The sequence below is a fragment of the Neoarius graeffei genome, chromosome 1, assembly GCF_027579695.1.
Source record: "Neoarius graeffei isolate fNeoGra1 chromosome 1, fNeoGra1.pri, whole genome shotgun sequence".
Classification (NCBI taxonomy): domain Eukaryota; kingdom Metazoa; phylum Chordata; class Actinopteri; order Siluriformes; family Ariidae; genus Neoarius; species Neoarius graeffei.
Window position 1 is genome coordinate 97,686,416 of NC_083569.1, and position 21,557 is coordinate 97,707,972.

The 21,557-nt window shown below is 40.2% G+C and overlaps 2 protein-coding genes across 3 annotated transcripts in view; both read right to left on the reverse strand.

Moving 5' to 3' along the window:
* Positions 1–2,531: 2,531 nt before the first annotated feature.
* On the reverse strand, positions 2,532–7,006 carry LOC132874936 (uncharacterized). 2 transcript variants are annotated; one of them, XM_060911548.1, is made up of 14 exons: positions 6,850–7,006; positions 5,891–6,109; positions 5,708–5,769; positions 5,430–5,544; positions 4,587–4,811; positions 4,410–4,481; positions 4,270–4,302; positions 4,059–4,127; positions 3,888–3,968; positions 3,737–3,799; positions 3,427–3,650; positions 3,074–3,231; positions 2,896–2,983; positions 2,532–2,764 (listed from the first exon to the last, which is right to left on the reverse strand). In XM_060911548.1, the coding sequence occupies exons 5-13, from the start codon at positions 4,714–4,716 to the stop codon at positions 2,944–2,946; spliced, it is 870 nt and encodes a 289-aa protein (XP_060767531.1). In that variant the 5' UTR covers positions 4,717–4,811; positions 5,430–5,544; positions 5,708–5,769; positions 5,891–6,109; positions 6,850–7,006; the 3' UTR covers positions 2,532–2,764; positions 2,896–2,943. The 2 variants fall into 2 exon arrangements, with proteins under 2 accessions (XP_060767531.1, XP_060767454.1); XM_060911471.1 differs by having other exon boundaries at positions 4,587–5,328.
* Positions 7,007–15,464: 8,458 nt separating this feature from the next.
* Positions 15,465–21,557, reverse strand: part of vangl2 (VANGL planar cell polarity protein 2) — a 66,756-nt gene continuing 60,663 nt past the window's right edge. Inside the window, exon 8 of the mRNA XM_060911654.1 lies at positions 15,465–17,782. Within this exon, the coding sequence (XP_060767637.1) occupies positions 17,522–17,782 (261 nt within the window). The 3' untranslated portion in view covers positions 15,465–17,521. The remainder of the gene's footprint in view (positions 17,783–21,557) is intronic.

Genomic DNA, 21,557 nt, shown 5'->3' on the forward strand with positions numbered 1-21,557 from the left:
ATTATTTTGTATCTTAAGTCTTCAGACAGCTCCTTTGAGCGAGGCATGATGCACAGAACATGCCTCTCATCAAAACACACCTTTTAACTGGTTTTCCAGTGGGGTGGGTAGCTTACGACATACCTCAGTGATTGGAGATCAGGTAGGCTCACACCTGATTCAAATTGTTTAATCATCTAATTAGTCTAATTAGCTCTTGGATGAGCCTTAGCTAAGGGTGTACTTTCTTATGCCTCCCTATCCTGTCAATATTTCCATCTTATGGCCAATAAAAATATAACACGTAATTGTTTGAGTGGTTTTAGTTCAAGCAGACACTGTTTGTTCATTCTTAAGATTGCTGGAGAGTTCAGGCAATGTTTTATGACCAATTTAGGCAGAAATGTAAAAAATTCCAAAGGGTGTACAAACATTTTCCTCCGACTGTATATCTGCGCACACAATGCTCTACTGATTTTTTTTTTTTTTTTGAGAGCTACCTTTGACTTGCAAGTGATGTCAAAGCAAAATAGAAACCCGGATGTCGGCCATGTTGGTGGAGATACAAATGCAGGGTCAAGCGACATTCCATTCAAAACACTCACGTGTGCGCAACTCTGTTTTTCCACTGCTTTAAGTGTTCTTTTAAGCTATGTACTGTATATAGTTGTGGTCACAACAGCACTTGTGACCGTGGCATGTTTCGATATTTTAGAAATCCATCCGTGACTCGGAAAGAGGGTGAGGAAACCCTGAGGCTTTGTACAGAGAGGAGACGAGGGGATCAGGACACATCGTCCAAAGCCTTTCATATACGCACCATCAATTATTTTATATTTCAGGTATTCACGAACGAAAGCCCCGCGAGAGCACTGCTCCAAGCCTAAAGATTGAACTCTTTACCCCTTAAATGACTATATATGACGACCCCGTGTATATCCCATAATGACGACATGTGACGCCTTGGCTTTAGACTTTTTTTCTTGTAAATATGCTTTCAGGGTGAACAGTACATACATATACAAGGGTGGCTGTAGCAATTGCTTTAAGGGGTGAAGAGATGATCCAGCCGGCTTTAAAAACGAACTAGAAAAGCACTCGGAGAGTGCAGACCTCCGCCAAGAATCCTTTAAAAAAATCCAGGATCCAGAAGGTGATCCGGATCACCGCCAAAATTTAATGGATTGTTACTTGCGCCCAGTCACACCTCTGGACAAAATTTCAGAGCAATCCGTTCATAACTTTTTCCGTAATGCTGCTAACAGACAAACCAACGCTACCGAAAACATAACCTCCTTGGCGGAGGTAATAACTCTGCCAACGGAGCTCACAGCGAAGCCAAATTTTACAGGCGCCTCCCCCTTCGAAAGAGCACGGTCTTGGGTTAGTAAGACCGCGCCTCAGCCCAGGATTCGTAAACGAAGCCCCTGCGAGAACGCTGCTCCATGCCTGAAGATTTAATATGATCCAGCCAGAGACACAGACATGCAAGCGAGTAGCCTGCAATGACAAGGGAGTTAAACTCATCCCAGGATCAGCAAGTGGCACGGACTGACGTGGTTCGTGTCGAAGCTGCTTCAGTCAAATTCCATTGAGAATTCCTCCTTTTTTCGAGCAAATAAATACCTGAAATATAAAATCTAGGTATCTGCACAGTTTTCAAGTACAAATTTAAAGACTTTTAAGACCTTTTCAAGACCTCTAAATGGAAAAATTAAGACTGTACCATGGCAAAGAAAATGATAAATATGACAACTTAAAACTGTTTTCTGCAATAGTTTTTTTTTACTAACTTTAAGAAGAATGCACACAATTGGTGAACAACAGGGTGCATCAATGGCAACTGTTAGACATGCAAACAGCTGAAGCAAAGTCATGTGTTTTGGGCCTTGCAGAACTACTGTAGCAGCAAGGAGAAGACTGGGGTTTACTGGAGAAAACACCATGAATCATTTCAAAAACGAAAACAATAAACGGCAAGTAGAACCAGATGAACAACCTTAGCCGGCATTATTTCAATCCCCAAAGATTATCTTTGATGATGTGTGATTTTGTGTCGGACAGCAAAATCAGTCTGAGTGTCGTACAGTACACAGCTGCCTGAGGAAGTTCTCGAGTATCTTCATTATAGCAGGTACCCTAGTAACAATTTTATGTTCCCAGAACGTTCTGGGCACGTACGCCTTTGGTTGCCTATACGGTGCATATACGTTAGGTTTGGTTGCCACTTGGTTGCCATGGAAAGTTTTTCTGACGTTGCCCAAACATTTCCTGTTGGTTACAACAACAACCTTCCCCTGCCCGTCCCCTAACCTTGCTGGTTGCATGTTTGGTTCCCTGAATGTTAGCCTAACGTCCCCCTGACGTTGTAGAATGTTATGTTTTGGTTAGATTTTGCTTTCAACTAATTACCAACATCAACACATAACTGCTAGCACATCTACATGAGAAAACTCAGTGATGAATGAACAGGCAAATTTGGCAGGTCTTGAAAGTTTAATGAGATAAAATATCAATAACAAATTTGAATAAAAAAAATGTTTGAAAATAAAAAATAAAGTTTCTGAAAGTGTAACAGTGCATTCAATAAAACAATCATATATACAAAACAGAATAAAATAGAAAAGTTTCTGAAACGGTGCATTCAATAAAACACATTCAAAACAGAATAAAATAGAAATAACAGTTTAAAGTGTAACTGTGCATTCAATAACAAACAAAATAGAATAAAAATCACTTCACAAAAAAATAAAATAAAAATCACTGTTCACCCGTTGCTGCTGACCTGAAAAGAAAAAGGAACAAAATGTTTAAAAACAAGAACCATGAGCACATGTCCACAAAAGCATGATAAACCACCCTACTACCAACCACGAAATTTCTGTGATTGCACCAAATTAGAGAGCAGAAGTATACCGTCTGTGTGGTGCAAATTTTAGAGTCTGCCCAAGGCATTCCTCCACTTCAGCTTCCGTATGGCCAGGAAATTTTTTGACGCATGCAGCTAGAAGGCAAAATAAAGGAAAGTTACACATCAAAACCTAGTCAGTCAAGCATGGCATAAAAGTGATGTGATCAATATATAAACACTTACCCTTTATAATCTTGCACAGAATGGACATCAAAGGACATTTTGGCCCGTCTGACCCGCAAGCTGTACTGGGCGAGTACCTCATTATTTGCCGCTCGGCGTAGCATACGGTGAATGGCTGCCCCTAAACCTGCCCCTCCGACAGTTTCAAGAAAATGTTGCTGTAAAAAAATAAAAATTATACAATGAAAATTACTGTAGCGAGCATAGATAGATAGATAGATAGATAGATAGATAGATAGATAGATAGATAGATAGATAGATAGATAGATAGATAGATAGATAGATAGATAGATAGATAGATAGATAGATAGATAGATAGATAGATAGATAGATAGATAGATAGATAGAATTACCATCTTGTTCCTCTTGTCTGGTTGTTCCAGACTCCTATCCAACTCCAGCAGCTCCATCACCATGCTGCATGGTTTAGCCAACACCACATCTTCTTGCTGGAGTTGAGGCGTGTGTGTCGGGGCGTTGGTCTCCACCAATGACTCAATCTTGTCAAACCTAGCCTTGGTCCTGTCAAACCTAGCCTCGAGCCTCTGCATCAAGCGACTCATGTGGGCCTCTGTGACTATGGGGACAAATGTGATGGAAGTTGTAATTTATAATGTACTTCCCTGAGTGAGTGAACTAGTTAGTGTGTATAAAAGTACTTACTTCTCTCAAACATGGCTGTGATAGCCGAGACACCCTGTCCGTCATGAAGCGCCCGGCTGCTGGCTGAAGTTTTCAAAAAGAAAATATTAGTTTTCCTGTTCATGATTTTGTATTCCAACATCTGTAAATGGGAACTTGAAAGCAACTGTACCTTGAACAGAGTCAAAAGAGGTTTCCAGTGATTCTTGGAGGTGCCTGGCTGACTGAATTGGGTGTAGTGCCCGGATGCTGGCTGAAGTTTTCAAAAAGAAAATATGTTAGTTTTCCTGTTCATGACTTTGTATTCCAACATCTGTAAATGGGAACTTGAAAGCAACTGTACCTTGAACAGGGTCAACAGGACTTGGGCTAGGGTGGTGAGGACTGGCTCCAGTCCCGGCTGGTGTTGACCCTGAAAAGATGGTGCATATGGATGTTAAGTCATTTATTGGGGGGGGGGGGGGGGGGGGGGGGTGTTCTTATACATGGTATTCACAAAAGAAGAACCTATGATAATACATTAGACATTTACAAATAAATTGAAAAACACTTACATTGTGGTGGTAGGGGCATTGGGTCCTGCTGACCTGAAAAGAGCACACAAACATCAGATCAGTCACGTAATATGCACCGGTTATTCATCATGAATGTTAGCTCCAAGCTATGAATGATGATTTGGGAACTGTTAACTTACACACAGGGCTTCCAGGCACAGTCAGAGTCTTGGGTTGCTTTTTGGTTGCTGCTACCACTGGAGCAGAATCATCTGGAAGGAAAGACCATACAATGTGCAATGTAAATTTCTTGTAAATGACTTGAAAATGAACACTGAATTGAGTAACTAATGTTGTCATTAGTGAAGAGAGCTTACCATCATCAGAGGATTCGGAGACAAACCTCCTTGGGCCCTTACGCTGCCTTAGGCAGCTGGGCCATAGAAGGTTCACGCTGCACGCTACACGTTCACGTGAAGAACCGGACCCTGGGCCATTAAACTTCATGCTTGGATGTTCACGTGTTGCGTCTGTTCTACTTTGACCGAGTAACCAACAATATGGACTCTTCGGATGACGACGATTGCCTCATTCTGCTTTTACTGAGACAGAGGAAGAGAAAAAGGAACAGAATTTGGAGCTGAGAACACTTCCTTCTGAGAGAAACCCGTGGTGAATTTCACCGAACATTCTATAATCTGCTTGACAATCCCGATGAAGAACTATTTTTCAATTATACCATTCAATTATATTTTTTCTGAAGTTTTCCCCTGAAAGCATAGAGTTATCTCCCTAGACCCGTTCTGATTGGCTGGCGCGGCGGTGACCGCATGCATTGACTGGAATTTCCATCTTCACGCCTAGAAAAAAAAGTGTGCATGTTCATTTCTCACTTCACGCGTGAAGTGTGCAGCGTGCAACGTGAACGCCGTTCTATGGCCCAGAGCAAGTCATGCTACGTTTGTCCACTTTTCTTTACATGCGTGTAGCGTGCAGCATGCAGCGTGAACCTTCTATGGCCCAGCTGCCTTGTTGCAAAAGTGTTCACATCATCCTCTGTCTCAACACTTGAGGACTCCATCAATTGCAAACACTTCTGTTCAGCTTTGGCGTATGAATCTATGGAAAATGACTTAGTCAGTAGCACAAAAAAAAAAAAGTACTGCCATAGAGAGAACAATTCAGTATATTCTATGTAGTGCATAGCAGCGATAGCTCACCTGTTTCGTACCAGGTTTTCTTAACGGGATGTTTGGCCCAAGTTGTATTTGGTGCTCGGCACTTCACAACATGCAATCGCACATTGTGTGTCGTCCAGTAGCAGACCATGCCATGCTAAAAATATATATAATTAAAAAAAAAAAAAATTATATATATATATATAAAAATAAATACAAGCGTATATATATATATTTGCTATCAAAAATATATAGGCATATATGTAAGCATACATATTTGCTATGTATCGACAAAAAAAAAAAAAAAAAAAGACTCGTACCTCAGAAGTGTGTCCAAGCCATGAAGATGGCACAACCTCAATAGCATTGTCTGTGAACTCATCTGTGAAAACAAAGGCATCATTAGCAACTTTCCTTGACCACAAACGTTTGAGACATATTTGCAAAACAGACGGAATTCTCCTTTAAGGTATAACCACAACCAGAAAGAAATCACAAATTACCTTTTCGAAAGTAGAGTACTTGAACAGAAGCAGGCTTCAGTACTTCCAACAGAGACGTTTGCTTCCAAATCCAAGTTCCGGGTAGTGACTTTACTACACGCACCTACATCCTCTTATCCATCTGTCCAGCCAATGAGGAGTGCTCATTTTGCGTCACATGCCGTTGCGTCAGGCAACCTGACCAATCAACAACTTACAGTGGCTAGGTCTCGTTTCTTCCTGTAGACCCCATGGGAACAAATCCAATGGATAAGGGAATCTGAACTATAAAATAAGTTACTTATTTTATAGTTCAGATTCCCTTATCCATTGGATTTAATACATGATGATGATTAACTTTTATGACAACCCTTCACACCAACAAAGTGTTGTTTTTCAACAGACAGTAAAAGTTACGTTACGTTTTCTGTGCAACCTCTGAACTACAATGCTTGTCTCGTGCTATATTCTAAACTCTAAGCAATGTGGTTTGAGTGAGCTAGGCTAACAGAGTACTGCAGTAAACGTGTTGCTGATCTTTGCAGCCTACAAAAGTAGGCCCTCACTTGAGGTTTTATCCACCAACATACTATATTTCGTCAAATAATACATGGGGAAATCCGTACTGCTGTTATGCCGCCGTTCTGAGGCACAAATACACAGACATTTTAACAGAAAACACCGTCACCTACACGACATGTATATCGATATGGGGTAATCATGCGTAACCTCGGCGCTATGGCGTTAGCCATGCTAAGGTATGCTACATAGCATTATATCAGCGTGCTAAATCACAACAAAGGTGAAAGAATTATGTACAAGTTCTTTGTCAGATGGGAGACTAGGAAAGACGTGTTTTAGAGATACCAACAACGATTCACTTCGTATAATGTGACCGGAGATGGAGATGGTTGCACGCATAGCAGCTAACTGCTAGGTGAATACTATTCACATTTATACAGAATAAAATAACACATTACCTGATCGCATGTACTGTAAATCCAGATAACGTACACTGGCGCTGGTAGTTCTAAATCCAACAAGGAGACTCGGTGAAATTTTCAAATAGCTAAATAAAAGGGCTATCGTAGCATCCATTAAGTCCGCCATTTTGTTATTTGTCTTAGAGCTGTTTGAAAGCACAGAGAATTCTGGGTAATGTGCAGGATGATGATGCATCGAAGCTACCTAGCTGGACTTTTATTTTTAGAAAATAAGAGGAGAAGAGAAGTGGATTTTTGTATTGCAGCAGATTTTGTTAGTGGTACAGGGTGGATTTGGTTGTTGTTGGGACAAAGTACAAATAAGTTGATCAATGGAGCTGGGTGTGAGTGAGTTGGGGCAACAATAGGGATAATGTACCAGAAGTATGTGCATGAGAAAATGTAGGCATTATTGTAATGCAGCATGTTTTGAGGGCGAAATGTGTGACCACAACTTAAAGGTCAAACTTTTGTTGCTGCTCTGCCATATTATCAGGAGCCAATTTGCACCACACAGGACTGTGCACCAAGTCACAACGACCCATTGCCAAACCATGTTCACCCTCTTCATATGATATATGCTGCAGCCTGCTCATTACAGATCACTTGAATTCCACAAAAAACATCACCACTTACAATCCAAACAAATTTAGCCTATAAGTTTATTTCTGCAAATCAGCCACACTCTACCCACATTGCACTAACTAGAAAAACATTTAACCTGTCCATTTTTGCTTTCACCATTCCCTTCTTGCCCAGTAAAATATCTTTTACATTTAACACTCAAAATGCTTCCTTTCCTTCGTTCTTAATGGGGTCTCCTGGAATTGAATTGGAGTCGCCTGAAATAACCAATAGAAGGAAAATACTGAAAATAAAAATGTTCAACTAATTATGTTATATATTACAAATAAAATGCTATATATCAGCTTTGAAAAGAAAACATCCACATAACTGAAGGCTAGGCTGCTGATCAAAATATAGAATATGTGACACTGTGCAATCTCTATAAAATCTAAAAAATGTGTATGGGGTCATGAGAAATTGGTGATGTAAAAATGGGGTCCCAGGCCAAAAAAGGTTGGCAACCACTGCTTTAGACAGTCAAAACACATTACTCAGGAATGTACATGGGTTTGTCGCCTATTTTTGTGAAAATTTCCTTGCAATATATCTCACAACTCAACATAGACTAGCCTATTTATCTGGCCTAGTATGCACACATTTCTGTTGACCATATGGTGTTTTCAATGTGTGAGGGTTGGATTCCAAACCAAAATGGCACGACATAACAATGCATAACAAAAGGAAAGTTATATGTGACAGTTTACTATGGCAAAAAAAAAGGCTACAAGTACAAAAGAGGTTGAAATAAAAGATTAAAAGATAATTTAGCCAGCATCAGGAAAAGCAGATAGTATAGTTCTCAGAACAACAAAAAAACAACCAAACATAACGTTGTGTGGAGGTTATAGTGTAACCAAATGATAACGTTTCAGTTGGTTAGTTACCTCAACGTTTCGGGGACGTTTGGCTTCGTTAGGTTTATGCATAACCATGAGGAAACGTTCTCTAAATGTTAGTTGTTGGTTACGTTCTAACAAACCTTTAGAGAACCATAGGCTAACGGTACATTAACATTGTGTTACTAGGGTAACAGCATAAACCTGTTTATGCAGTCATACAATCATCAGAGCATTACATTAAACACAGAAAAACAACCATCACCTTTCATAACCATTATCAATATTAATCAATGTGTTGTAATAACTAAACTAATTATCATCAGTGCAATTGTTATATCAATGTTCATTATTCAAAAATAATCATTATTATCTATAATCCATGAATAATTGTTTGTATTACTACTAATAATAATAAACTAAATTTTATAACATTTTAATAATCACTACTTATTAGCTATATTAATTAATAAGAGTAGCAATGAAAATTCAGTATTATTACTACTAATTAATAAGCAGTGATTATCAAAATGTAATTTACTAATAAGTAGTAATTATCATCAACTACTAAATTATACTAATAAATTAGTGAGTATTAAAATGCTATAAAATTGAGTTCTAAGATTAGTTAAAATTATTAAAAAAGTAGTAATTATTATTATTATTAGTAGTAGTGATGCAAACAATTATTAATGGAATATAGATAATTTGTTTTTAATAGTGAACATTGATATAACAATTGAACTGATATTATTACTAGTAGTATTATTGTTTATTATTATGTTATTTTACAGTGGTGCTTGAAAGTTTGTGAACCCTTTAGAATTTTCTATATTTCTGCATAAATATGACCTAAAACATCATCAGATTTTCACACAAGTCCTAAAAGTAGATAAAGAGAACCCAGTTAAACAAATGAGACAAAAATATTATACTTGGTCATTTATTTATTGAGGAAAATGATCCAATATTACATATCTGTGAGTGGCAAAAGTATGTGAACCTTTGCTTTCAGTATCTGGTGTGACCCCCTTGTGCAGCAATAACTGCAACTAAACGTTTGCGGTAACTGTTGATCAGTCCTGCACACCAGCTTGGAGGAATTTTAGCCCATTCCTCCATACAAAACAGCTTCAACTCTGGGATGTTGGTGGGTTTCCTCACATGAACTGCTCGCTACAGGGCCTTCCACAACATTTCCATTGGATTAAGGTCAGGACTTTGACTTGGCCATTCCAAAACATTCACTTTATTCTTCTTTAACCATTCTTTGGTAGAACGACTTGTGTGCTTAGGGTCGTTGTCTTGCTGCATGGCCCACCTTCTCTTGAGATTTAGTTCATGGACAGATGTCCTGACATTTTCCTTTAGAATTCGCTGGTATAATTCAGAATTCATTGTTCCATCAATGATGACAAGCCGTCCTGGCCCAGATGCAGCAAAACAGGCCCAAACCATGATACTACCACCACCATGTTTCACAGATGGGATAAGGTTCTTATGCTGGAATGCAGTGTTTTCCTTTCTCCAAACAAAACACTTCTCATTTAAACCAAAAAGTTCTATTTTGGTCTCATCCGTTCACAAAACATTTTTTCCAATAGCCTTCTGGTTTGTCCACGTGATCTTTAGCAAACTACAGACGAGCATAAATGTTGTTTTTAGAGAGCAGTGACTTTCTCCTTGCAACCCTGCCATGCACACCATTGTTGTTCGGTGTTCTCCTGATGGTGGACTCATGAACATTGGCTAATGTTAATGTGAGAGAGGTCTTCAGTTGTTTAGAAGTTACCCTGGGGTCCTTTGTGATCTCACCGACTATTACACGCCTTGCTCTTGGAGTGATCTTTGTTGGTCGACCACTCCTGGGGAGGGTAACAATGGTCTTGAATTTCCTCCATTTGTATATAATCTGTCTGACTGTGGATTGGTGGAGTCCAAACTCTTTAGAGATGGTTTTGTAACCTTTTCCAGCCTGATGAGCGTCAACAACGCTTTTTCTGAGGTCCTCAGAAATCTCCTTTGTTCATGCTATGATACACTTCCACAAACATGTGTTGTGAAGATCAGACTTTGATAGATCCCTGTTCTTTAAATAAAACAGGGTGCCCACTCACACCTGATTGTCATCCCATTGATTGAAAACACCCGACTCTAATTTCACCTTCAAATTAACTGCTAATCCTCAAGGTTCATATACTTTTGCCACTTACAGATATGTAATATTGGATCATTTTCCTCAATAAATAAATGACCAAGTATAATAGTTTTGTCTCATTTGTTTAACTGGGTTCTCTTTATCTACTTTTAGGACTTGTGTGAAAATCTGATGATGTTTTAGGTCATGTTTATGCAGAAATATAGAAAATTCTAAAGGGTTCACAAACTTTCAAGCACCACTGTATATCAATGTTCATTTTAAAAAATTATCTATAATCCATGAGTATTTGTTTGTATTCTACCAATTACTACGTTTTAATAATTTGTAATAATTTTAATAACTTAATTTTATAACATTTAATCATCCCTAGTACTTATTAATCACTAATTCATAAGTAGTAATGATTAATAATCAATAATTACTTTTACTAATTATTAGTGGTTGTTAATATTATTCTTATATTAAAAAACACTGTTGTAGACGATATTAAAACAACTTTTTGTACAAATTATTTATATTGTACTATATTTAGAATTATTGTATTTTCTGGAGCTCTTTTTGAGTTTTGAAATAAAGGTTGTTTATATATTTATATTAAACTTGGTACAATAAACTGTTAATTATGTAAAAAAATGCTGCTAATCATTATTATTATTAGTATTTCCTGTAAGTCCCATTTTCCACCTGACTCTTGTGCGCATGCGCGAACCCCCCTGCGGTTCACTCCGGAGCGCTTGACCTCTAACACGCGCGCACCTCATGTCCGTGAAAAGCCAGTTTCCCAGGCCGCCGTGTCCCCAGCGCTGCGCTACCGGCTTGAAACACATTTGTGCAATCCAGTGCTTTTTAATCGCAAACGATTCTTCTTATTTTGGGGGTATTTGTCATCCCCCAACCACTTGTCGTTAAACAGACATCTTCCCATGATTATCAACGCTTTCTAGCGCCCGTGTAAGCTACCCACGCATCCCTCACTCTTCACACCCACCACAACACACTTCCTCCACCGCACCACACTGCCTCCAGTAGCCTCCTAACGTTAGTTCTTGATCTACGGAACGCACAGAACCAATGCTGCCCCCAAAAGGTGCGCTCGTCACTTTTAAAATTACGGTGAAAAAATACCCCAAACCGGATGGAGACATTTCACTCGTTCGGTCCAATATTAAATTTAATACCTCCCTTTCGAAAATCCCAGTCATTCCAAACAATTTAAGACGTTTTTAGGCCTTGAAAACCGAAAGTTGCATTTAAGACTTTTTAAGGACCCGTGGGAACCCTGAAAATAATTGATGGTGTGTATGAAAAAGGCTTTGGACAAAGTGTCTTAACTATTGGACGAAATGACCTGTATTGGTACTCGATGGTCGGTAGACGCGAAAGAAAAGAACCTTCAGAAAAGTCTGACTTTTAAATCTGGGTCAAAACCACACATCCATTTTCTCTTTGTATTGAATCTTCGCTCGATCACGCAAATCGAGAAAATTCAGCATTGTTTACAGACACGCTTTCAGCAGCCGCCATCCTGGCTGCTTTGTGTATCCACCATCACGGCAGACTTCATTTTGATCACGTGGTTGCAAATCTACACGACCGTTCAAAAGTTTGGGGTCACCCAGACAATTTTGTGTTTTCCATGAAAAGTCACACTTTTATTTACCACCATAAGTTGTAAAATGAATAGAAAATATAGTCAAGCCATTTTTCTGGCCATTTTGAGCATTTAATCGACCCCACAAATGTGATGCTCCAGAAACTCAGCCCATGTTTACATTAGACCGTATCAGCGGATCATCAGATTAACGTTTTTAAAACGATTCGCGTGCACATAGCAACACCAATACACGGATACGCTCGGCTCCGCAGGCATCCTGCGCTCCAAATCACTCCGCCCTGAACAGTGAGTGCCCTCTGGAGGGTGCGCACTCCGGCCCTGCGCAGCTCACAGAGCGCACGAGTATAGCGCACGAGCAGTGATTCGGGACTGAGCCGCTGTGTGTGTGATCTCAGTGCATATCACTTACCACTCGCAAGTGGAAGGATGGCAAGCCTAAAGACAATCATAACTACACAATGGGCAGTATTTGCATCAGTATTTGCAGTATTTTCATACTTTTATACTCTTTAATGAAAGGTGATACAAGGTGGAAGTCCGCGCCGTTTTTCAGCAGTCGCGTCACATGACCAACGCCAGCGAATCAGGAAGGTGGATGTCACAGTGACGTTGTCCAATGAGACGCCAGCTAGAGCTCAGCACAGCGTATCCGCGTATTCTCAATGTTTACACAGCACCGGAGCTGACACGATCTGGATTGAATACGTGGACCCTGGCGGATTCCCGTTTCCTGGCGGTTTAATGTAAATGGACAGTGCATCCGCGAAGAAAACAAGACAGATACGGTCTAATGTAAACTTGGCCTCAATCTGCTCAAAGGAAGGTCAGTTTTATAGCTTCTCTAAAGAGCTCAACTGTTTTCAGCTGTGCTAACATGATTGTACAAGGGTTTTCTAATCATCCATTAGCCTTCTGAGGCAATGAGCAAACACATTGTACCATTAGAACACTGGAGTGAGAGTTGCTGGAAATGGGCCTCTATACACCTATGGAGATATTGCACCAAAAACCAGACATTTGCAGCTAGAATAGTCATTTACCACATTAGCAATGTATAGAGTGCATTTCTGATTAGTTTAAAGTGATCATTGAAAAGAACAGTGCTTTTCTTTCAAAAATAAGGACATTTCAAAGTGACCCCAAACTTTTAAACGGTAGTGTATAGCTACTCTTAAAAAAAATAATAATAATAAATACACATGAACAGGAAAAAGCCTAAAGACGACTAAATTGTAAACCAAGTTGAGATCATTTATTTAAAAAAAAAAAAAGCCTGTAACATTTTAGTTCTAAAATTATCAAAATACAAAAAAAAAAAAAAAAAAAAGCTTCACACAATCTACAAATCTCTTTACAAACAATGCATTTTTTTCAGGATTTTTTTTTTCTTGTGGTGGAAAAAAGTCTTAGCTTCACTTTATTAAAATAAGGTGAGAAGTACAAAATGTTACAAAACTTCATTAGCTATGTGCATGCATTAGGCCTAAAGAAGAACTCTGTTCATTTAAAAAAAAAAAAAACTACACAAAATAAAAATGTTCAGTCTCGCATAGCATTGAAGATTTTCTTTATAAAAAAAATGTAAAATTAGATTTATGTACAAAAAGGAGGGGTGGAAAAAAAAATGTTTACAGCTGCCAAAAAACAAAAAAGTGTAACGTGTGCTGAAGGCTGTGGGCCTCGCTGTGTGACACTTGTAAAGGGATGTGTTTGAACTATAAGGCGATGGGTAAACTTTGTGCTCCAGTAGTGTGTGTGAAGGTGCACTCGCCGACCTATTACCGCTCTAATATCACAACACGAATATGACCGTAATTCTGGTACAACTGAAATTGGTCAAAAGGCCACATAAGCCACATTTGAGCTGTAGCTCTGCATCGTTTTTCCATATTGTGTAAAAGCCACACACAGAGAACACAGACACCGAAAATTACACAAACTCCTTCCTCATTCTGAAGAAAGTGTTACCTTACTGGTACAAAACCACTTTAAAAACGTAAACGAATGAACATTTAAAAGGCCCCTTGATCGTTTTTCGAATAAAGAAAGGTTCACCCGAAAACATCACCACAATGAACGAAGGCTAACGCAGTCCTGTTAGCACGATCTCGCTTGCATAATGCTAACAGGCGCAGTGGGAGCATTCTCGGACACATTCATGACGGGAAAAGATGCTTTTCCGGAGCACAAAAATCACAAGTGATCATATTTACACACAAATATGGAGGGTTTCCAGCTCAAAAAAAGTAAACACACGGATTATAAAGACGACTCTGTTGAGAAGTATGATGTAAAGCACAGTAGAGATTTTTAATTACAGTAGTGTAACAAGGCTCGGCAAGGATTTGCCAGTATTGAGGTCTATGAAGCAGCCGTCAACTGACGCTAATTTAATTAAAAGTTGCACGTTTCTGACCAACATGATGCTTTGATAGTGTTTCCTGAATTGTGTGATTACTTTAAGCCTCGGTCACAACCGGCTGTACGACGTGCAAAAAACGCAAGAGACGCACAGAGGGCGCGCGTGACGTGCTGATTTTCGAGCCGTAGACTGGCCGCAGAGGTTCTTTGTCATGTCAAACAAACTCTACGGGCGCTTACGTTTTTTTTTTTCAGGTTCCAAGACAAACTTACGGCCAACGTGCGTCTTTCTCATACATGTCAACCTATACGGAATGTCCGTATTTTATACGGATTTGATTCAATAAACGTAGTATACGGGCGCATAAATAAAGTTATACGGATTCTTTAAAAAAACTTCAATATTTATTTAGAGCTATAGTCAATTCCCACGATGATAAAAGAGCGCATAACATTTACAAACTTACTGTACACCACAGACAGCCAGTAAAAAGAGTCTTATGAAATTGCGCGTTATCTTGTGGTAGCGAGACTTCGTTCCACTTTTGATCATGCGCACACCGCATTGCGAGAATCCCGCCAACCGGGAGGTAACATTTTGTCTGTATTTCCACCTGAGCGACTTTCACTAGCGCTGAATGATTCTGAATGGGCACTCCGGCAAGATCAACACAGACACTTGCTGTGACATGCAGCCTAGTGAGGTATTGGTGCAGACTGCTAAAAAAGCTGTCATGGAGTACAATTCAGAACATTAGAGTGACACTTTGTGTTTTTGTCAAACATTGGAGCTTTGTGGGCGGCACGGTGGTGTAATGGTTAGCACTGTCTGTCGCCTCACAGCAAGAAGGTCCGGGTTCGAGCCCCGTGGCCGCCGAGGGCCTTTCTGTGCGGAGTTTGCATGTTCTCCCCGTGTCCGCGTGGGTTTCCTCCGGGTGCTCCGGTTTCCCCCACAGTCCAAAGACATGCAGGTTAGGTTAACTGGTGACTCTAAATTGAGCGTAGGTGTGAATGTGAGTGTGAATGGTTGTCTGTGTCTATGTGTCAGCCCTGTGATGACCTGGCGACTTGTCCAGGGTGTACCCCGCCTTTCACCCGTAGTCAGCTGGGATAGGCTCCAGCTTGCCTGCAACCCTGTAGAACAGGATAAAGCGGCTACAGATAATGAGATGAGATTGGAGCTTTGTATTCATTCTGAAGGTTTATTGTTAATATTGAATAAAAAGTAACTGGGATATATCATTGTTAATTATCATTCAAATTTTAGGTAAATTATTTTAATTTGCATCTTATACGGATTTTATAAGGGAAATACGGATTTTGGAGGTTGGTTATACAGGTTTGATTGACCAAAGGTTGACATGTATGCTTTCTCCACGCACAAAAACGCAGCGATTTGGGAAACGCCAAAAATCACATGGCCAAAAAAATCGTATGTCCGGTTGTGACCTAGGCTTTAGACTGAGGTATTTGGCCCAGATGCCTCTGAACCCAAAGAAGTCAACAGTGCTTTTGGACACTGTTAACATAAGGCTTCTTTTTAGTACAGCAAAGTTTTAACTGGCATTTGTGGACGGAACTCTTTATCGTCGTGCTTGACAAAGTTTTGCTCAAGTCATCCTGAGCCCATGTGGTTATATCAGCTATAGACGAACGCTCTTGACGCAGTGCCGTCTGAGGGATCAGAGATCACAGGTGTTCAGATTAGGCTTGTGCCCTTTACCTTTACGCACTGAAATTCCTCCATACGCCTTGAATTGTTAAATATGATGCACCGTAGAGGGTGAAATATCCAAATCTCTTAGCTTTCTTTGAGGGACATTGTTTTTAAACATTTCCTCACGCATTTGTGAACAAACTGGAGATCCTCAGCCCATCTTTGCTCCTCCAAGACTAGGCCTTTCCTGGATACTAATTCAATCTGCTTGCAAATTAACTTGTTTTGACTCGTGGAAAAAGCGAGTCGACTCACCTTCTGGAAGTGAATCAAACCTCAGGATTTGATACGCGAGCTGCGACAGCCTGCGACTAGTTGGAGACGCAACAATTGCGATAAAATATGCGAATTTTCACTTGGAATCACACTGAATTGATATTCGCATATTTTACCGCAATTGTCGTCTCTCCAACTAGTCGCAGCCCAGTGAGATACTGGCTGAACTCGCACTTCCTTGTCTCACGGAAACTGACTTGAGAAGGGTTTGCGACACCAGCGACGCATTTATGGCTATTTTGAGAGAAATTTTGTCGCGCGAATTTTTTGATCATCTTCAAAATTTCAGCGACGAAGGAGCGACACTTTGCGACTCATGCGAGGAAATTGAGAAGCCCCGCCGATGTTTCAAGACACTTTTAAAAATCTCTCGCGAATGACGTTCGCAATTTGTCACAAGCCCAGTAAGATACTGGCTTAACAGAGCTGCTGTGCTACAGAAACGTGACGTTCTGGATATTTGGGCCAGCAAAGAAAGGAGACGAGCTCCGTGCAATACACAAATTATTTTAAATTAATCATTTATTTAGCGTGAGCTCCATGTTCTCCGAGCTCAGGTGATTGTTGCGATTTGCCTCATTTCTGACCAACGATTAAAACAAGTTTTATGATGTTTTCGCTCTAAACGTGTTGAGAACTGACGTTTTTTCGTTAGCCTAATTAACATGCAGTGTAAAAGCAAAAGCAGGAAACGCTCGGATTCAGACTCTCGGCGTAAAGGACTCCCTAAATAATAAGCTGATGGATGCTTCATACCTCAACTGTTAGACCTGATAGTGTTCACATACTTATGAAAAAAACCCAGAGGTATAAAATTGCATACACTTGACTCAAGACGTTGTCTGGTCAGCTTCTGTTTAACAAGAAAACCTCACTCTGCAGAGTGACGCTAACTTTACAAGGACGTAGAGATGGGAATGCAAGTTTGAAATGTGAATTTAAAAAAAAGATTCAGTCCAATGCATCCATATACATTTCTTACAAACCAGATGAACGAACAAGGCTCAGCGATATAAAAAAATAGTTAAAAAGAAGTGGTTCTTTCCCTCTTAAATCACCGAGCCTTCTTCCTCTTTCTACACCGACGTCTCTGACTGCAGCCTCATCACGAATTTATGACTCTTGGGGTCAATAAACTCTTCGCCCAGTGAGAGGAAGGGAAGTGCAGTCACCGTCACGACGAGGGAGAAGTCGAGGCGTCGGAGCGAGAACACGAGGCCCTGACGCAGTGCTGATGTCACGGGCTCCTCGCTGACCAGAGTCCACTGGCGCCCCCTGCCATTCTCCCGCTGGTACTGCATGGTCGGACCTGCAGTCAGGTAACGCTCCAAGAAGGCCTGAAGGTACAAACGACACCACACAATTCACCTTGAATAATGAACAAAGAGATACCAAATAAGCACTAACACTTCGGTAACAGATGAAGTGTCTCAGTAGAATATTTCTGCCTGATTTTAAATCCCAATTTAATAAAATCTAAATTTATTAAGCTTCATTTTTACATTTATGAGAAATGGTAACAGATACACCAAGGACTGGCATCATCAGGACTCTTTGCCAGTCAGTCAAGTGAGCAGCTTATCCTGATCTAGGCTAGTTCCCCAAACTGTTAAAGGAAATCCCCCCCCTTTTTTTTTTGCGTCAGCACTCCAGGAACTGAGAACATCTTTAGGAGGGACTTCTTTCACTTCGATTTCAGGGGAGGTACTTTCCCAGCACAAGAGCCATGAGTGACGCAAGTTTGCTGTGATGGGCCACACACGAGCCACTGCAGCACCAAGTAGCGCCGTTTTACATGGATTTTTAAAAACTTTAGCTGTATAAAAAACGCTACGTTCACACTGCAAGGCTTAATGCTCAATTCCGATTTTTTTGTGAGGTCGTTCACATTAACAAATATATGCGACTTGTATGTGATCCTCAGTATGAACGAAAAGCGACCTAAAAGTGTTCCGCATGCGCATTGCAGGATACGACGACGTCACACGCAGTGAGCATGGCCAGTGTTTACGGAAGTAAAACCACCCGGTTGCGGTATGACTCATCCAATCTAGCTTGAATAGCTGCATCCCCCCAAATGGAAATCAGCTCCCTAACCTCTGCGTCCTTCCATTGAGAAGATTCAGAACCTTCACAGCCCGAAGCGTCCCTCGCATTGATGTCATGCGCCATGTTGTTGTAACTTTTTTGAGAGACCCGCCGCCTACTTCAGCGCAGAATAGTGACGTTTGTGGCTTGTTGATGACGTGTAAGTCGGATGAATGCGACCTGGCGGTTCAGACTGAAGTCGCATATGAAAAGGGCGGATAGGAATCGGAATTAGGACCACATATCCAAACGGCCTGGGTCGGATTTGAAAAAAATCGGATCTGTGTCGTTCATATTGTCAATAAAAGATCGGATACAGGTCACATATGGGCGAAAAGATCGGATTTGAGTCACTTCAGCCTGCAGTGTGAACATAGCCTAAGAGCTTGTAACAGATTTATTAAAAGAAAAAAAAAAAGAAAAGAAACCCACTCACCCACATACAAATGGACTGAGAGTGAAGTCCAGGCTTTAGTGTATATGTGACGGAGGAAACGCAGCATGATTGACACGTCTAAGTGAAATATCTTTGCTAGCATTGCCGCTTAAAGTGCCATTCCACCATTGGATGTATTCTTTGGCATAAAATACAATATATTTTATGACAACATGACTAGACAGAAATCTTTTAGCTTCAAAATGATATATCAAACATAATTTTTTAACGACAAGTATATTAATTTTGCGACCAAAGTCACCTACCCTTTTAATTTCCGCGCGGTAGTGAAACGTGATGTCATCGGCAGGTTCCCCTTCTTGTGTACCACGTGTCGGTCTATTTTTAGACCAGGAAACCCCCAAAGTGAGAGAGTCATTTCTCCTCGTATATGGGGGCCAAAAAAATTGCGAAAAATTGAGTTAATCTTTCAGTTAGCTAGATTTATTGGTATTAGCTAGATTTATTGGTATTTTTATCGCGTTCTATCCGCCATTGCTGATATGTGCCACGTCACGTGGTACACAAGGGGAACCTGCCGATGACATCACGCGCGGAAATTAAAAGGGTAGGTGACTTTGGTCGCAAAATTAATATACTTGTCGTTGTCAAAAAATTATGTTTGATATATCATTTTGAAGCTAAAAGACTTCTCTATCTAGTGATACCATTTATATACATGTTGTCAAAATATATTGTATTTTATGCCAAAGAATACATCCAATGGTGGAATGGCACTTTAACGTCGCGAGCAAGCCAGATGACGTCACTTCAGCCTTCGTACTGTTGGTGTGAGTGCAAACAAAACCTGAGTGCCAGTAGCTCACACGTCCGGACCATGAGAAACCAGACTCGTTTATAACTAGCCAAGTTGCTCTTCGGCAATTTTCCTTAAAGTCCGTTAACCGGCCTAATTAGCAACATGTTAATGAGAAAATCACAAAACCAGGGAGTAACTTATGTGCAGACTGATTCGATCTTCCAAACAAAACAAGAATCAAAATCCACTGAAAACTCCACAAGGAGCATAGGCTTAGTTAGCGAGCCGTGCAGCCGCGTTTTACACGGCCAATTCTCAAAAAACACGCCAGCGCTCGAAACTAACGGTGTCCCGACGTCCCGGGGACCATAAAAAATGTCATCGGGACACAAAATTATCATATCTGGGACAATCCCGGGACAATGGAAAAAAATAGATCTCGAAAAAAAGTTCTACATTAATATTATTTACAAAGCCGTAAACCATACGTAGACATTCACCTAATTTGTCAATTTTAATTTTAAAACATTAACAGCGAAAAATACATTAGTAGCTACACTTTCAATGCACCTGCATCAGTAGGCTACAGAGCAGCGCATTCTGTTCTAGAATCTTCGGCCGGAGTCCGCATTATATGGGCTTGGAATGGAATTGCTAGCGCACACGCTGCGCCGACTCTTGCCAGAACAAAAATGCTGAAGTGGTTGAAGCGGACCGACCGCGGGGAAGAAACTGAAAGCCCAGACATAACGTCTCCGGGACCTTCAGGATCCAAAGTGTCATCGCCTGTCAATGTGGTAAGTTATTTGTGATTATTAGGTTATGACTTATGATGCTCTGGTTAGGGAGGAACTACTGTGGATAGGGCTGGTCTGCAGGCAACGCTAGCAACTGAATGAACTTAATGAACACTGTTAGACACGTTATAAAATACAACAGGAATGATGTGGATGATATTGACGGAAGATACCGTTCAACAGAATAAGTGAGTTTTCTTGGTGTCTTTCTAGTTCAGAAAGTTTAGTCAGTCAGCAGCACAACTAGGCTCGGACCTGCCACTATGCTGATGTTGCTAACATTTGCACCCACGTTTCGGCAGCGAAAGTTCATAAAATGGATAACGGTAATGGATAACGGAAAGTTCATAAAAATGGATAACGGTAATGGTGAAAATTATAAGTTGGCCTTATAAATGCCAACAGATATTCAAGGTATAAGTAGATGAAATGAACATAAAAGGGGTCTTATTTTCAACTAAAGTGTACTGCAGATGTAGGGAGTTGAAACATTTTCTGAATGAGCTAGTTGGCCCCTTTAAATAAACGGGTATCTATTCATACAGTGAGATCGCCAAAGTTTAATAAACTGAAAATGCAATAACTGTAATTTTGAAGTAGATGATGTATTGGACATGTGTCACTTGTGTTTTGTGACTTATTGTAAAAATGATATAAAGGGTTCAAAATCGCATAGTTACAAATATAATAGTAACTTCATGTGATGATATTAACCACTGGTTATTTCAGAGAGGAAAAAAATGGGGACACTATTGCTTCCATTCGGGACAATACAACACAGAATTCGGGACCACTGGGGGACACAAAGAAAAGTTAATTTCGAGCCCTGAAACACACCTGTAAATCCCCAAACATGGCTTATAAATTTTTCTACGAACCCGTGCTAACTAAAATTTTGTTGTTTTGGGAAGTAATTTGGTGTATTCCTGTGGACATTTTTGTTAACCATCAGAGATTTCCCAGGGGGTGCGCTTTACATACATGGAAGTTAAATCAAGAAAATCACATTTAACGCCAAAAATGTAATGCTC

Coding starts and splice junctions, on each gene's coding strand:
- LOC132874936 (XM_060911548.1), bottom strand. CDS start 4,716: ATGAAGTTTAATGGCCCAGGGTCCGGTTCTTCACGTGAACGTGTAGCG. Junction 4,303..4,409: donor TGTGCCTGGAAGCCCTGTGT/GTAAGTTAACAG, acceptor TGCTCTTTTCAG/GTCAGCAGGACCCAATGCCC. Junction 3,800..3,887: donor CTCTTTTGACTCTGTTCAAG/GTACAGTTGCTT, acceptor TGAAAACTTCAG/CCAGCAGCCGGGCGCTTCAT.